This window comes from Scyliorhinus canicula, chromosome 16 (assembly GCF_902713615.1).
Source record: "Scyliorhinus canicula chromosome 16, sScyCan1.1, whole genome shotgun sequence".
NCBI classification, from domain to species: Eukaryota; Metazoa; Chordata; class Chondrichthyes; order Carcharhiniformes; family Scyliorhinidae; genus Scyliorhinus; species Scyliorhinus canicula.
Genome location: NC_052161.1, coordinates 120,524,933 through 120,543,452, shown reverse-complemented (window position 1 = coordinate 120,543,452; position 18,520 = coordinate 120,524,933). Strand labels below are relative to the sequence as shown.

The following is an 18,520-nucleotide window of genomic DNA, read 5'->3' as shown; positions in this document are numbered from 1 at the left end:
AGCATGTACAAACATTAAAAAATAGCAGCAAATAGGATAAAAGGGGGAAAAATTAAAACAAATTAATGGCCCTTGTATGCACGTTGTATTCAGTACGAAATGAATGAATTACTGACACAAGTTGAGGTTAATGGGCATGATCTTATAGCCATTACAGAGACATAGTTACAAGGAGATCAAAACTGGGAACTAAATATTCAGGGGTATGATACTTTTCATAAGTCCAAGCAAGAAGGAAAAGGTGGCAGGGTAGTTTTGTTAGTAAAAGATGGAATAGGTAAAATAGCAAGAAATGATATTGGATTGGAAGATGCAGAATCTGGGTGGAGGTAAGAACTAACAATGGGAAAAATGGACTGGTGGGAGTAGTCTATAGGCTCCCGAATAGTAATACTGTACTGTAGGACAGAGGATAAATCAGGAGATAACGAGGAAAACACATCCTCCCCGTGACTGCGTGGGTTTCCTCCGGGTACTCCGGTTTCCTCCCACAGTCCAAAGATGTGCAGGTTGGGTGGATTGGCCATGAAAAATTGTCCAAAATTCTATGATTAACCTAGGACAAAAGTGCGGCGCAACATCGTGGGCCGAAGGGCCTGTTCTGTGCTGTATTTCTCTATCTAAAACAATCATGGGTGACTTTAATCTTCATGTGCGGAGTCTACGTTCTCCCCGTGCCTGCGTGGGTTTCCTCCCACAGTCCAAAGACGTGGAGGTTAGGTGGATTGGCCATGCTAAATTGCCCTTGTGTCCAAAAAGGTTAGGAGGGGTTATGGGGATAGGGTGGAAGTGATGGTTTAAGTGGGTCGTTGGAGACTTGATGGGCCAAATGGCCTCCTTCATCACTGTATGTTATATGTGGACTGGGAAAATGAAATTGGCAGATGTGCCAAGGAAGAATTCATATATTCGGGATGGTTTCCTGGAACAATAGGTTATGGATCCAACCAGGGAGCAGGTGATTTTGGATCTGGTAATGTGTATTGAGACGGATTTAATAAACAATCTGAGTAAAAGATCCCCTAGAGAACAGTGACCATAACGTGGTGGAATTTAGCATTCAGTTTGAGTGTGAGAAACCTGGGTCAGAAACAAATGTGCTAAACTTAAATATGGTTAATTACAAAGGCATGAGTGCAGACTTGGCTGGAGTGGACCGGAAAAGAAATTTAGTAGAAAAGACAGGTTGATGAGCAATGGCAGATTTTTATGAAAATAGTTCATGACTCACAACAAAGATATATCCCAGTCAGGAAGAAGGATTCGAGGAAGGGGATAAATGTTCAACAAGTAAGTCAAGGATAGCATTTAACCAAAAGAAAAACATATAATGTGGCAAAGATGAATGGTAAACCAGAGGATTGGGAAAGTTTTAAGACGAACAAAAGATGGCTAAAAATAAAATAGAGGGAGAGGGTAAACTAACAAGTAATACAAAAGCAGACAACAAGAGCTTCTTTAAAAAAATAATGATAATTGCTTATTGTCACAAGTAGGCTACAATTAAGTTACCGTGAAAAGTCCCTAGTCGCCAGATTCCGGTGCCTGTTCGGGGAGGCCGGTATGGGAATTGAACCTGCGCTGCTGGCCTTGTTCTGCATTACAAGCCAGCTGTCTAGCCCACTGTGCTAAACCAGCCCCTGGTAAATAAATAAAATGGAAGAGAGAGGTCAAAGTGAACACAGGCCCCTTAAGAGAATGAGACTGGGGAAATAATAATGGGGAACCAAGAAATAGCAGAGGATTTTAATGAATACTTTGTGTCAATTGTCAACTGGAAAACACTCGTAGCATTCCAAAAATAAAAGATACTAAATAATCAGGGGGGGAGGGGTAAATAAATACAATAATAATCACTATAGAAAAAGTACCAGGGAAACTGATGGGGCGAAAGGACCTGAGGGATTTCATCCTCGGATATTAAAGGAAGTGGCTGCAAAGATAGTGGTTGCACTGGTAGCAATCTTGCAAGAGTCCTTAAATTCTAGAAAAATCTGAAAGGATTGGAAACTCCCTTATTTAAAAAGGGAAGGAGACAAAAAAGACTTGTCATGTGTCAGTGGGAAAATGTCCATTATAGAGGATGTAATCACAGAGCATTTAGAAATATATATCAGAATCATTATTTGTTCATGAAGAAGAAATCATGCCTGAGAAATTTATTAGAATAGGGTGGTACAGTGCTTAGCACTGCCGTCTCATAGCGCCAGGGGTCCAGGTTCAATTCCAATTTTGGGCAACTGTGTGGGGTTCGTACTTTCTCCCCGTGTCTCCATGGGTTTCCCCCGGGTGCTCCGGTTTCCTCCCACAGTCCAAACATGTGCACGTTTGGTGGATTGGCCGTGCTAAATTGCTCCTTTAGCAGCCAAAAGATTTGTTAGGGCTATGGGTGGGGGCGTGGGCCTAGGTAGGGTGCTCTTTCAGAGGGTTGATGCAGTCTCGATGGGCTGAATGGCCTCCTTCTGCTCTGTAGGGATTCTATGAATTTTTTGAGGTGGCAATGAGCAATAAAGATAAAGGGGAACCAGCAGATGTAATATACTTGGATTTCCAAAAAGCATTCGATAAGGTACCACACAAAAGGCTACGTAAGAAGATCAAGTCCATGGTGTTGGGATAGTATATTAACATGAATAGTGGATTGGCTAATTAATAGAAGACAGAGTTGGTATAAACAGGGCACTTTTTCTGGATGGCAACTTCTAACTAGTGGTGAGCCACAGGGATCTCTGCTGGGGGCCACAGTCATTTACAATATATATTAATGACTTGGACAAGGACATGAATGTACTATTGCTATGTTTGCACATGACACAAAATAGGCGGGAAGGCAAGTAATAAGGATGATGCAAAGAGTCAATAGAGGGATATAGACATGTTAAATGAAAGGGCAAAAACTTGGCAGATGAAATATAATATAGGAAAATATTAAGATATGCACTTTGGTACAAAGAACAAAGGAGCCCAATATTATTTAAATGAATAACTCTGCAGAAAGCTGCAGTATAGAGGGAATTGGGTGTCCTCGGGACCTTGTGCATAAATCACAAAAAGCTGGCCTGCAAATTCAGCAGTTAATTGGAAAGGTAAATTGAAAGTTAGCCTTTATTTCAAAGGGAATGGAGTATAAAAATAGGGAAGTCTTGCTAAAACTATACAAGACGCAGGTTAGACCACACCTGGAATAATGTTAACAGTTTTGTTCCCCTTATCTAATTGGAGGCAGTCCAGACATGGTTCACCAGGTTTATCCTGAGTATGGAGAGATTTTCTTAAAACCTTCACCTTTATTGTGATATAGGTAGCATTCTTTTCTTCAGTGAAGACAGCTGCAAAGTACTAATTAGTGAAGACAACTACAAAGTACTAATTCAGTATATCAGCCATGTCCTATCCTCCCAGATATCTCTTTCTTGCATAGTCAGCAGTCCAGAGAGGCTTAACTGGGTTGATCCCAGGTGTGGAAGGATTTTCTTGTGGGAAGAGGTTAAAAAGCTTGGGACTATACTAAGATTGAGAGGTGACCTTATTGAGATGTAGGTGTCTCAGGAGGCTTGATAGATGATGAGAGATTGTGGGATCTGAGGGTGTCTCATTTAAAAAAAAAAAATCTTTATTGTCACAAGTAAGCTTAACACTAAAATGAAGTTACTGTGAAAATCCGCTAGTTGCCACACTCTGACGCCTGTTCGGGTAAACACGGAGAAATCAATGTCCAAATGACCTAACAGCATATCTTGCGGGAGGAAACCCAAGCAGACACTGGGAGAAAGTACAGACTCTCCCAAGCTGCAATTGAACCTGGGTCCCTGGTGTTGTGAAGCAACAGTGCTAACGACTGTGCTACCATGCCATTATGGTCCATTCTTCAGTTCTGGACACTCAAAAGGATATATTGGACTTGGAGGAGGTTAGTCAATTCCCCACGGTTAAATTATAAGCAGGGGTTGCAAAAATTAGGCTTGTATTCTCATGAGTATGGAAGATTGATGATATAGAGGTGTCAAAAATGATTAAAGGATTGATAGGGTTGACAATTATTTCCTGTAATGGGAGAGTTCATGACCAGTAGACCAAACCTTAAAAGTTAGACGACGACTGTTCAGGGTCAGAGTAGTGAAAATCTGGAACATTCTCCGCAAAATGTTGTGGTGGCGTGGGGAGACTGAATTGAAGCTTACAAAACAGAGATTGATGGTTGCTGTTGGGGATGGGTAAAGGGACTGAAGCGGCTATAAATGGATTGTTTGGGATGGGCTATAGTGTAACAGCGTCTGTTTCTCCCTTTCTCTGCGTAGATGAAAGCCACGCCATTGAGAGTCTGGCCCTTACTCTACCACTGGTTCACCTGAGGAAGCAGTGCTCCAAAAGCTAGTGTTTGAAACAAAACATGTTGGACTTTAACCTGGTGTTGTCAGACTTCTTACTGCGCTCACCCCAGTCCAACGCCGGCATTTCCACATCACTGGCCACCCGACCGCTTTCAGCAACGCACCAGTGGCTAACGCGCCTGCGCGGGGCCACCCGGAGTGTTTAGTGTGTTGCACCAGCAGGGCTGCGGAAGATGGCGCTGAACTCGGCCCCGGCTCCGGAGCCTGATCCGGACTGGAGTACTGCCGTCCGCCCGCTTCTTGCTGCTTCCTACTCTACCTTCGAGCCCCGGGATATCTCTCAGCTCTTCAGCTCGGTTATTAATAGGTAAAGTGGGAGGCCGTACACCGGCGGCAGTTCCGGGAGGGGGGGTGGGGAGGGATGCAGGTTGCCCGGCCGGGAGGGCCCGAGCAGTGGACCTGGCCTCGCATCTGCGTTGCAGCCTGGCTCACTGACTGCAAATGCAGCTCCTGCATCCGCGGGATAGCAGGGGTGGGAGTCGAAAAATAAGCGCAGAACCTCCGGCCCGGGCGAACAGCCGGGAACTTTCTGGAGCAAACGAGAGGAGGAGGGACTGCACTAATATATATACACCACACCCCTCCCGTTTTACTCAAAGTATAACTTGCATTTCTAAAGAGTCTATAATGTAGAAAAATGTCGGAGGCGTATCATCGATATGTAAAGTTGCACAGGAGTCTGTGAGGTGATAATGTTCGATTTGAGAAATTGACTTTTCAGGAGACTCTTAAAAGATGAAAGGGAGCGGAAAAGGATTAGAGATGGAATTCCAGAGTCTGGGACAGTTGGGGGCAAGGGAGGAGGATTCGCAAGTCAGGAATGGAAAGTTTTAAAGTGGGCAACTTATGAACAGCAGTAGGCTATTCATCCCCTCTAGCCTGTTCTGCCATTTTATTTGGACCATCTATCCTATCCAATCCCTCTGATTTTCGCAGGTCTAAACTAAAAGGAATAGAAGCCAAGTTTGTGTGACTTGTCATAATTTTAACCACTCTCCTGGTATTCTGGCAATTCTGCACTGTTTCCACTTGTAAGGCCAATATCTCCTCAGGTTTGGAGTCTATATTAACAAAGCATAAATTCTTCTTTTGTACTCCAACCCACTTGAGATGAAGGCCAACACTTTTTTCAGCCTGATTGATTTTGTTTGCACCTGTGTGTTAGCTTTAGCTGATTTGTGTCTTGGATATCCAGGTCCTGTTGTTTCTCTACAGGGCCTCACCTTTTGGCATTAAGTAAATATTCTGTTGTGTTTTGAGTGGAACGTGGATGAACTCTCACTTGTCCACATTCAACTCCATTACCATACTTTTCCCCACTTGCTCAGTCAGTTCTGTCCCCATGTAACTTCCTGTTTCTGGCCACACGACTGACTGTGCCCTCATCAAAGTCATTGATTTACAGCTGATGATGAAATGCTGAGACCTAGTAAAGATCCCTGCAGAATTCCATAAGGTCACACCTGGCAATCAGCACGTTCCCTTTGAATCCACTCGCTGTCTCCAATCTCCCCATCCCACATCACAAGGTCGCCTGTTGAAATCTCTTAGAATTCCGGGCTGGTGGGCAAGGTATCAAATAGTTTTATGCTACTCCATTTTATTTCATGTACACAAAATCATTTTCAAAACATATGTCTAATTTCATTGCATCTCCCTATTTTATTTAATTACCACATCTGAGAGTTTCCCTCTATTTGGAGCCACTTCATCACAAAGTGTGCACTAACAGTTATACGTTTTAAAGCATTGGGTTTCTGAGCTTTTGAGTGCTGGAGCTCCCTCCATGCTGGACTGCTGCATTATATCACTACAACAGCACCATTCAAAACAACAGCCCATGATCTTATTTTGACAGTCCTGACACAGCACACATGCTGTCAACTGAAGATCTTTCAGTGTGGTTAAAATTTATGTGTTTTAGTAATGGCTAGTGTTCTTGCGGGATACTTTGCAATATAAAATGGATTTAAAAAGTACCTCTAAACTGTCCTAAAGTTCAAAGTTTTTGGAGTATTTCTTACCACAAAATAGTTATGTGAATGGAGCTGTGACCATTCTGGCAAAAAAATGGCAACCCAAATGTGTACTAGTGACAGCTGTGGTTACATAATCCTGGCTGAAAAATAAGCTACTACTCCTCTGATTACATAAGAGTTATAAATAGCATGAAGCTGGCTGTGAATGACTCTGCATATCATAGTTCCTGGGCCCGCTTATATGCAGTGTAATAGGATTTAGGAATTCACCTCAGTGACTTGCAATTTAATCACTGTTAGTGGACATATTAAAAAGCCTCTGGTGAGGTTTCTCTGTTCAACTGCTGCAGTGAGCTGACAACAGTGCGATTATCTAGTTGAGAAACATTTTGTTATGTGGTCTTCTACCAGAACCATTTTGGTAGGTGCGGCAACAAGGGAAGTTATGTCACTTCATTTGCAATTGCTGTTTACAAGATTGTTGCTTTTGTGCACTGCCAAATTATAAATATAGTAGAGTTTCTGCTGTCTTCCTCGGGCAGAATATGTTAGCTGGTTAGAGCATGACGCTTTGCCAGGCCATGTGGTACAGTGAGACATAGAATAAGGTGATTAATTATCCTCACTCACTGATCTGCAGGTTGACTGGGGAACAGTGGCTGTTTTTGGAACAGACTGTTTTATAATAAAATTCCCAATGTAAAACAATTTTGAAGAAATTGCCTCAGCGATGCTGATGTAGAAATCTGACCGACTATTGTTCAAATAAAGTTGGCTCAGTCTGCAGCACTTTTGTCTCTGTGTCAGAAAATCATGAGCCAAGAGACCTACATCCAGGCTCATACATCCAGTGAAGTACTTGCACTGCTGCTTCTGCCTTTCAGTGGAAGCATGACACCAAGGCCTTGTCTGCCCTCTTGAGTGAATGTAAAGCATCCAATGGCAGTTTAAAAAAAATTTAGTGTACCCAATTCAATTTTTCTAATTAAGGGGCAATTTAGCATGGCTAATCCACCTACCCTGCACATCTTTGGGTTGTGGGGGCGAAACCCATGCAAACACGAGGAGAATGTGCAAACTCCACTGGGACAGTGACCCAGAGCCGGGATTGGACCTTGGCCCATGAGACTACAGGGCTTAACCCACTGCGCCACCGTGCTGCCTCCAATGGCAGTTTTTAAAGAAGTGTAGGGGTGTTCTCACCTGTTTCCTGAACGATGGATTTCTTAACCACATCACAAAAATAAAATCCCCTTGGCCTCTAGCCACCATTGAATATTTTCTGTTTAACACACTTCAGAAGTGCAAACCACTGCAGCAGTCTGCCATACTTGATCAGCTCTGGACACAATTCTCCGTGATGAGGCAGACTATAATAATAATCTTTATTGTCACAAGTAGGCTTACATTAACACTGCAATGAAGTTATTGTGAAAATCCCCTAGTCGCCACATTTTGCTGCCTGTTCGGGTGCACGGAGGGAGAATTCAGAATGTCCAATTCACCTAACAAGCACATCTTTCGAGACTTGTGGGAGGAAACCGGAGCACCTGGAGGAAACCCACCCAGACACCCAGGGAGAACGTGCAGACTCTGCACAGACAGTGACCCAAGCTGGGAATCGAACCTGGGACCCTGGAGCTGTGAAGCTACAATGCTATCCACTGTGCTACCGTGCTGTTCCCTCCCACTCCTCTGAATATAAAGGTCAACCGGAACACCCAGAGGAAACTCATGCCGACACGGGGAGAACGTGCAAACTCCACACACGGTCACCTGTGACCGGAATCAAACCCGTTCCTAGGTGCTTGGTACAGTGCTAACCACTGTGCCACCATGCACATATGTTACACAGTAATGGTAAATTTAAAATTATTTATTTTCTTAACATACACACTACCATTCAGTAACCATTTATTTATTAAAATCATTTAACTTATAACAAACTCAGGGCAGCACGGTGGTAGCAGTGCAGTCTCACGGCGCCGGGGTCCCAGGTTCAATCCCGGCTCAGGGTCACTGTCCATGTGGAGTTTGCACATTCTCCCCGTGTTTGCATGGGTTTCGCCCCCACAATCCAACGATGTGCAGATTAGGTGGATTGGCCACGCTAAATTGCCCCTTAATTGGAAAAAATGAATTGGGTACTCTTAAATTTATAAAAAAAATACTTATAACAAACTCACTGGACGATTAAGATTCTCGTAAGATTGTCTAAAGTATTCAACAGCTCTGAACTTAGTTGGTTTACGGAGCCCAGTTAGACAGTCCCAAAATCTAGTCAAAACCTACATGTCTTAAACAGTTGTGTTGCAGAGTGTAAATACTTAATTTAACTGTGACAACAAATAGTGACCAATGGATTTTGTCTTGAATTGGTTACTGAAGAACAGCGACAAGTCACATTGTTTACATACAAATGTCAATGGTCAAAAGTATGTTTTCCCCCCAATTAAGGGGCAATTTAGCATGGCCAATCTACCTACCCTGCAAATCTTTGGGTTGTGGGGGTGAGACCCACGCAGACACGGGGAGAATGTACAAACTCCACATGGACAGTGACTTCAAAAGCATGTTCTATAGGCATGCTTTCATTTTAGCATGGTTTGTAAACTATCTTAATAACACTGCCTTCACTTTGATTTTAGTGTGATTACTACACCTGTCAAGAACTGCGTTGTAACTGCACATGCTCATTCAATTTTTCAAACACTTCCCATCGATTTGCTTGCTGCCTCCCCCTTTCATTCACTGCTCTTTCCTTATTGCAAGTGCTCTGGAAAGGGGAAGCCATAAGGGATCAGGGATGGGCACCAAGTAGGAAGAAATGGGATTGGCTTGGGAGAAGGGAGTGGCGAGTAAGGGAATGAGGGGATCTGAGCAAGAGAAATGGCTAACAGGAGAGAACAAGAAGAGTTGTGAGTGGGTGGCAAGAAGTGGTGAGGGGGAAGTGAGTAAATGGAAAGAGGATTTTTGGGCCAATTAGCCAATGGATTTTTATTGTAAAAATTTCAGGTTAGGAATGTAACCGGTGCAGTAGCACAGTGGTTAGCATTGGTGCTTCACAGCACCAGGGACCTGGGTTAGATTCCCTGCTTGGGTCACTGCGGAGTCTGCACGTTTTCGCCGTGGGTTTCCCCTTGGTGCTCCAGTTTCCTCCCACAAGCCCCGAAAGACGTGCTTGTTCGGGAATTGGACATTCTGAATTCACCCTCTGTACCCGAACAGGTGCCAGAAGGGGGCGACTAGGTGACATTCACAATAATTTCATTGCAGTGTTAATGTAAGTTTACTTGTGACACTAATAAAGATTATTATTTTTATTAATCCACTTTAATTACATTTTCTTATGGGAAAGTGATTTTTGTTTAGCTCATTTTCAATTGGAAGAATGTTATTTTTTTAAGAACACGAGTAAAAAATTAGGGATTGCTGTAGAAGTTTCTTTTCCATTCATTCTAACATCAGATGAGGCTGGAGTTTGAACTCTCAGCTTTCTAGTTAAAAGTGAGACTTTGCTGATGGAGTAATTGATGTCCAAGAATTAACCTTCTCCCAAGTGTCAGTGATTGATGGGAAGAGTCATGGCCAGTGCCATCAAGCGTACCTGGTCACTCTCCTTGATAAGAATAGCATATTACCGGTCTGTTTAGGTTCTGCCAGAGTCACTTGCTTCAGACCTCATGATAGCCTTGATCCAGACATGGATGCAAGAACTAAATGTCAAGAGGTAAGAGACTCTGTTCTTGATATTAAGACCTCATTTGCTAGAAGCCGAGCAAAACTGGTCAATGGCACTATACCCGACAAAAAAGGAATATGGTTGTGGTTATTGGAGGCCATTCATCGCAACCTCGGATATCACTGCAGGAGTTCCTCAGGGAAGTACCCTCAACCTGGCCATCTTCAAGTGCTTCATCAATGAGGCTCTCTATAAGGTCAGGAATGGGCTTTTTCAATTTAACAATCCTCAACTTCATTCACAACTCTTTTTATGTGGAGATGCCGGCATTGGACTGGGGTGAGCACTGCAAGAAGTCTTACAACACCAGGTTAAACAGCATTACATTCATCCTCCACCATCTGGCCAGGGCTTGCGAAATCCTACCAACTGTCCTGGCTTGATACAATTCACACCTCTTTAACCTGGGGTTACCCCTAACTCTGGATCTGTAAAGACTCAATTACCTGCAAATGCTCGTATTCTAAGCATTGTCTGGCATCTTTGAATTTGTCTAATATATGTTTCTGGAACATACCTCTTCATTCACCTGAGGAAGGAGCAGTGCTCTGAAAGCTAGAGTTTGAAACAAACCTGTTGGACTTTAACCTGGTGTTGTAAGACTTCTTACTGTGCACAACTATTTAGACAATGGAGCAGCCCATGCTAGGCTACAGCAGGATCTGGATAACATTCAGGCTTGGATGACAATTGAGAGGTAATGATCATTTTGAACAAAAGAATACTCCATCATCTCTCTATAAGTTTCAGTTACTCCATCTTTACTGAATCCTCCAAATTTGTATTTAAAGGTTCATCATAGACCAGAACTGGTAACTGAACCATCCACATCCATAAGAGCAGGACAAATGCTAGTACTCTGACCCACAATACCATGAACTCAAGACTCAATCAGGAGTGTGATGAATACTCACTGCTTGTGTGAATGGATAAGGTTTGAACAACGATGAAGAAGCTTGACACTATTTAGACCGAGACATTTGTCTGATTGGTGACCTTGCCACTGGATTTGATATCTATCCACTGGCTGCAATCATTTTCATTGCATCACATTGTGACCTCTATCACTAAGATGGACAAGAGCAGCAATGCCAGGGCAATTTGTTGCCTCCAATTTTGCTTACGACATGTAGGCTTCCTTTTCTATCACCATTATGGGAAGAACATCACTTGGACTACTAACGGTTCAAATAGCAACTCGTTAACATCTTGGCAGTTTGGTATAGGTAATAACTTGTCAGTGCCCTCCACTTCCTGAGCCCAAAACAAAAAAGCTACAAACTGCTTGAAGGCAATATAGAAGCAGAGTTTATCATTCTTTGAGCTCACTTCGGTGCAACTTGGTGCTAAATTTGTGGTGGATGATTGTTTGAAACAATATTTTAAAATTTTGAAATGCGAGTATTGAAGTAGCCCATTCTGTTTATTTTGCTGGGTTGGGTTAGGTTGTACTTGTTTTAGTTTAACGCATCTAACTTATTTCTTTATTTCAGTGAGAAGCAGATTCTGCATCATGACAAACAATATGAACCCTTCTACTCATCATTTGTGGCTCTGTCTGCACATTACATTTCAACAGTCTGTGCACAGAGTGAGTGTTTCTAAATTAATCTTCTTTTGTTTGTCGATGCTTCCTAAACACATGTTACAAAGACCAGTAATGCTCGTCAATGTGAAGAGTCTTGAGTCTTTCTATTTTGAGCTGTGTTCAGCAAAAGCTCCCAAACCGAGGTGGCATTGGAGGTAGCACTGTGAGTCCAGTACGTGGATGTGTGATACGAATACAACACAAGTCAGGGCATTTGGCCAGTCTGGGTTCATCCCTTTAACACAATAACACCTTTTGCAGTGTTTGTTGTATTTTGAACAATCAACATGCTTTAGGATATATTACTGAGCTTTATAGACTAAGAGGATCATGGAATGCTATAACACAGGAGCATATGGACCATCATACCTGCGCCAGTTCTTAGAAAGGGCCATCCAATTAGTCACATTCAAACATTTTGCTTGAAGAGGTGTGTTTGGATTTTTCAAGGTTAATACAGACGAATGACATTTATTCAATTTTTAATTCCTGAAATATTTAATGTTTTGGAAAGTCTTAACTGTACCTGATGCTAATCTTTTGAGTTTCTAACATTTCTAGTTCCGAGGAACCAGCTGCTGTCAGTTGCAGCTGCATGTAAAGTCCTGATAGAGTTCTCATTGATGCGCCTTGAGAATCCAGATGAAGCATGTGCTGTTTCACAGGTAAAGAATTTCAAAACTTCTTCAATACAAACCTCTGAATTCCCTTGCATAAAGTATTGTTGCCGGCCCTTAATTAAGCCAAGTCTTTCTAAGTGTTACGTTCGTGGTAACATGGGCTCGATAAGCTTACCTACTTCAGAGTAGCTCGTCTATAGTTAATTTGTCCCTCCCATCTGTCTTGAGTGGAGATACAATATTGGCGATCCACCAAATCTCCAGCAAAAATTCCATATCTAAGGATGTTTGAAAAATTGCCTTCCATTCCTTCCGTACTCCAGCTGCCCTCATCTGTGCCATTGTTACCCCAGTCATCTCTGTGGTCACCCAAGCTCCAGCTCTATGTAAATTCAAACTCATTCAAAATTCTGACTGTATCCTATTGTGGATTTTCTCCCGTATTTCCTCATTCTTGCCAATCTACTTTAGATATCTGTCCACCAGCACATGGATTCAATATCCTATTTTTAATTAATTAATCTATGGTCTTGCTGTCCTTGTCTCTGCAGCTGCCTCCAGTTTTGTGTTCTTACTTGCAGTCTCCATTCTTCCATCTCTGGTTTATTGCATTTATCCCTCTGCTGTATGGTTTGTGTCAGTGCTCTGTAGTAGCACACTCAAGAAAGATGTAATTACTTATAATCAATATATATTTATATATTTTCCTCAAAATGATGCTGGGGCTTACAAGCCTAGGGACAGGTTGGAAAAAAATAGTTTGTGTTCCCTTAAGTATACAAGTTACTACTTTTTGCCAGTGCTTTTGGCCATCTTCTTTAGCCTTTACACTGCTCAGATCTGAACCATGTCATGAAGCAGATTGAGATGTTTAGCTGTGTTCGATTCGTAATAATTTGAGCAGATGTTTTGCACCAACCTCAGTAAATTACAATATAGCTTCCTTGATGATTGTTTGATTAAAGAAGTGGAATAACTGAAGGAAAAATAAGGAGATACCAGAATGTTTCTTTGTTCGCTGAGGGAGAGACCAGTGCCTAAGCATTCCAGCAGAAGTCAATGTGTTTAGGAAAGGGAGTATGAAAATTAAAGAAAAGAGAAAAAAACACGGACCGTTAGAGGCTTTGTCAGAATAGAAAGATGGAATTTTCATTTGTGTTTTATATAATATTTTTTGCTTTTTGACCCTGTCATCCCTCCCTCCTCAGAAACACTTGATCCTCTTGATCAAGGGCCTTTGTACTGGTTGCAGCCGACTGGACAGGACTGAGATCATCACATTCACAGCGATGATGAAGTCGGCCAAGCTCCCGATGACACTAAAGACTCTCTCGGATGGTAAGTCTTTGAATTGGGAAGTGAAAGATTATTTTCTGGGGGGTGGCACGTGTTGCAGCGGTTAGCACTGGGATTACGGCGCTGCGGACCTGGGTTCGAATCCCGGCCCTGGGTCACTGTCCGTGTGGAGTTTACACATTTTCCCCATGTCTGCATGGGTTTCACCCCCACAACCCATAGATGTGCTGGTTAGGTGGAATGGCCACGCTAAATTGCCGCTTTAAGTGGACAAAAAAATAATAATTGGGTACTCCAAATTTCTGAAAAAAAAGATTATTTTCTGGCTACAGATAATTTCTGCACAGGTGATTATTAATTGTTTCGCTGAACATTTTGCTCCCTTGTGAATCTCTTTACACAGTGGAGGATCAAAAAGAGTCCATCTCTCCAGTGACACCTGAACTTCGACAAAAGGAAGTGCAAATGAATTTTTTAAGCCAGCTGACCTCTGTGTTCGACCCAGATGTGTCAATCTCATCTACCCCATCTCCTGTGGTTCAGGTATGGATCTTTCTTCAAATTAATTTATGGGAAGTGGGCATCGCTGGTTAGGCCAGCATTTGTTGCCCTTCAGAAGGTGGTGGTGAGTTGCCACCTTGGACCGCTGCAGTTCTTGAGGTGTAGGTACACCCACTGTGCTGCTGAGGAGGGAGTTCCAGTATGTCACCCCAATGGCAGTGAAGGAGCGGCGATACATTTACAAGTCAGGGTGGAGTGACTTGGAGAGGAACCTGCAGGTGATGGGGTTCCCAGGTATCTGCTGCTCTTGTCCTTCTAGATGGTAGTAGTTGTGGGTTTGGAAAGTGCTGTCTAAGGAACCTGGTGAGTTACTGCAGTGCATCTTGTAGATGGTACACACCGCTGCCACTGTTCGTTGGTGGTGGAGGGTTTGAATGTTTGTGGAAGGGGGAGCAATGAAGCGGCTGCTTTAACCTGGATGATGTTGAGCTTCCTCAATGTTGTTGGAACTGCACTCAACCAGGCAAGTGGAGAGTATTCCATTACACTCCTGACTTGTACCTTGTAAATGGCAGACAGGCTTTTCTTTTTTGGGGGGGGGGGGGGGGGGGGGGGATTCCGAGCCTTTGCCCTGTCCTGGTTGCCATAGTATTAATATGGCTAGTCCATTTTAGTTTCTGATCAATGATAACCCCAGGATGTTGATTGTGGGGGATTCAGCGTTGAAGATGCCATTGAATGTCAAGGGGCGATGGTTAGATCCTCTCTTGTGGGAAATGGTCACTGCATGGCACTTGTGTGGCACAAATGTAACTTGCCAGCCCAAGCCTGGATATTGTCCAGGTCTTACTGGATTTAGACATGGACTGCTGCATTATCTGAGGAGTCGTGAATGCTGCTGAACATTGTGCAGTCATCTGCGAACATCTGCTTCTGACCTTATGATGGAAGGGAGGTCATGATGAAGCAATTGAAAATGGTTGGGCCTTCCACAAGGTCAGACTTCTCCCATCGGATCCCAGGACCATCCAACCGCAGCCGCCGACCGAGGAGGCGAGGGAAACGCGGTGGTCTGCAGGTGAGACTGAAGCAACGTGGTTTCAACACCCCTCTCTCCAGCATAGTCCTGGCAAACATCCAAGCGATCGCAAACAAGCTGGATGAACTTAACGCTAGACCTACCTCTCCGAGGGAAGTAAGAGACTGCTGTATGCTCTGTTTCACAGAGACATGGCTCACCCCTTGCTCACTGGACTGTGCCATACAATCTGAAGGCTTCTCAATTCACTGTGCGGACCTCACCGTGTCATCAGGCAAAGCAAAGGGTGGAGGGGTTTGCCTCCTCTTCAACTCCTCCTGGTGCTTGGACGTGGCGACTCTGGCGACTGACTGGTCTCTGGACCTGGAATACCTGACCGTGACGTGCTGCCCATACTATCTTCCACGTGAATTCACTTTGGCCATTATCACAGTTTCCTAAATCCCACCCCAGGCAGAAGTGAGGAAAGCACGGAACGAACTGTACAGTTTTGTTTCTTAATAAATTGAGAGTACCCAATTATTTTTTCCAATTTAGGGGCAATTTAGCGTGGCCAATCCGCCTATCCAACACATCTTTGGGTTGTGGGGGTGAAACTCACGCAGACACACAGAGATCGTGCAAACTCCACACGGACAGTGACCCAGGGCCTGTATTCGAACCCAGGTCCTCAGCGCTGTAGGCAGCAGCGCTAACCACTGCCGCGGTGCTGCCCCGAACTGTACAGTCATAAACAACTACGAAACAGAACACCCGGAGACCTTGTTCATCATGGCCGGAGACTTCAACAAGGCCAACCTCGAGTGTACTGCCAAAATTCCACCAGCACATCTCCTGTCCCACCAGGGTCGACTACACTCTTGATCACTGCTACTCAAAAATCAAGGGCGCCTACCGTTCCATCCCCCGACCGCACTTTGGGAAATCAGACCATAAGACGGTGCTCCTTCTCCAGGCATACAAGCAGAAACTCAAGCGGGAGAATCCAGCTGAGAAGGTCGTGCAGTGCTGGTCCGAGGAAACAGAAGAGCTCTTATGTGACTGCTTAGAGACAGTGAATATTTAAGAACTCAGCGACCAATTTAAATGAGTATGCCACCACCGTCACAGACTTCATCAGCAAATCTGTGGACATTCCCCAACCGGAAACCATGGCTCAATCGCGAGATTGACTCCCTTCTGAAGGACAGGTCTGGGGCGTTCATGACCCTGACCTATACAAGAAATCCAGATACGACCTCCACAAAGCCATCCGAGATTCCAAAAGAGAATATCAAACCAAGCTAGCATCACAGGTAGACTCTCAGCGGTTGTGGCAAGGACTAAACAACATAACGGGCTACAAAGCGAAGCCGAGCAGTATCTCCAGCAACATCGCACCCATCCCTGATGAACTCAATGCATTCTATGCTCGGTTCGAACAGGTAACCAACAAGCCGCTGTCGCGTGCCCCAGCAGCCCATAACTCACCCATACCCACCATCACAGCTTCCGAAGTCAGATCGGCCTTCCTGAAAGTGACCCTCGTAGGTTGACAGGCCTGGACGGGATCCCTGGTCGTGCACTCAGAGCCTGCGCGGACTAGCTGGCAGAGGTGTTCGCGGGCATCTTTAACCTGTCCCTACCCCACTCCAAGGTCCCCACTTGCTTCAAGAAGACCACCATCATACCAGTGCCAAAGAAGAACCAGGCAACACGCCTCAATGACTACCATCTGGTGGCCCTGACTTCAGTCGTAATGAAGTACTTCAAGAGGTTGGTCTTGAATTGCATCACCTCCATACTCCCAGAATGCCTTGATCCACTGCAATTCGCATACTGCCGCAACCGGTTCTCAGCAGATGCCATTTCCCTGGCCCTACACTCATCCCCAGAGCATCTCGACAACAAGGACTCCAACATCAGACTCCTATTTATTGACTACAGCTCTGCCTTCAACACCATAATTCCAGCCAAGCTCATATCAAAGTACCAAAACCTAGGTCTTGGCTCCCCACTCTGCAACTGGATCCTCGACTTTCTGACCCACCGACCACAATCAGTAAGAATGAATAACAACACCTCCACCACAATAGTCCTCAATACCGGGGCTCCGCAAGGCTGCGTACTTAGCCCCCTACTATACTCCCTGTGCACACACGACTGTGTGGCAAAATTTGGTTCCAACTCCATCTACAAATTTGCTGACGATACGACCATAGTGGGCTGGATCTCGAATAACGACGAGTCAGAATACGGGAGGGAGATAGAGAAAGGGAGGGAGATAGAGTGGTGCAGCGACAACAATCTCTCCCTCAATGCCAGCAAAACTAAAGAGCTGGTAATTGACTTCAGGAAGCAAAGTACTGTACACATCCCTGTCAGCATCAATGGGGCCGAGGTGGAGGAGGTTAGCAGTTTCAAGTTCCTAGGGGTGCACATCTCCAAAAATCTGTCCTGGTCCACCCACACTACCACGAAGAAAGCACAACAGCGCCTATACTTCCTCAGGAAACTAAGGAAATTCGGCATGTCCACATTGACTCTTGTCAACTTTTATAGATGCACCATAGAAAGCATCCTATCTGGCTGCATCACAGGCTGGTATGGGAACTGCTCGGCCCAGGTCCGCAAGAAACATCAGAGAGTCGTGAACACAGCCCAGTCCATCACACAAATCTGCCTCCCATCCATTGACTCCATCTACACCTCTCGCTGCCTGGGGAAAGCGGGCAGCATAATCAAAGACCCCTCTCACCCGGCTTATTCACTCTTCCAACTTCTTCTATCGGGCAGGAGATAGAGAAGTCTGGAAAACAAGTACGAACAGACTCAAAAACAGCTTCTTCCCTGCTGTTACCACACTCCGAAATGACCCTCTTATGTACTGACCTCATGAACACTACACCCCTGAATGCTTCATCCAATGCCGGTGCTTAATGTAGTTACATTGTATACTTTGTGTTGCTCTATTATGTACTTTTATTCCCTTTTCTTTCCATGTACTTAATGATCTGTTGTGCTGCTCGCAGAAAAATACTTTTCACGTGACAATAAACAAATCCAAGCCTAGGACACTACCCTGAGGAACACCTGCAGTGATGTCCTGGAGCTGAGATGATGGCTCTCCAACCACTGCAACCATTTTCCTTTGTACCAGCTATGACTCCAACCAGCGGATAGTTTCCCCCCTCACTCTCACCTCACCTCTGGCATTCAGCTCTTTTGTCCATGTTTGAACCAAGGCTGGAATGAGGTTTGGAGCTGAGTGACCCTGGCAGACCCAAACCGAATGTCTGTGAGCAGGTTATTGCTGAGTAAGTGCCACTTGATAGCACTGTTGATGACTCCTTCCATCACTTTGCTGATGATGTAGAGTAGACTG

General features: G+C 44.3%; 1 protein-coding gene across 1 annotated transcript in view; it reads left to right on the top strand.

Moving 5' to 3' along the window:
- The first annotated feature begins 4,537 nt into the window (after positions 1 to 4,537).
- The window catches only part of ubr4 (ubiquitin protein ligase E3 component n-recognin 4), a 207,540-nt gene continuing 193,557 nt past the window's right edge, over positions 4,538 to 18,520 (top strand). The window contains 5 exon segments of the mRNA XM_038822101.1: positions 4,538 to 4,698; positions 11,606 to 11,703; positions 12,262 to 12,365; positions 13,529 to 13,658; positions 14,020 to 14,159. Of these exon segments, the coding sequence (XP_038678029.1) occupies positions 4,565 to 4,698; positions 11,606 to 11,703; positions 12,262 to 12,365; positions 13,529 to 13,658; positions 14,020 to 14,159 (606 nt within the window). The 5' untranslated portion in view covers positions 4,538 to 4,564.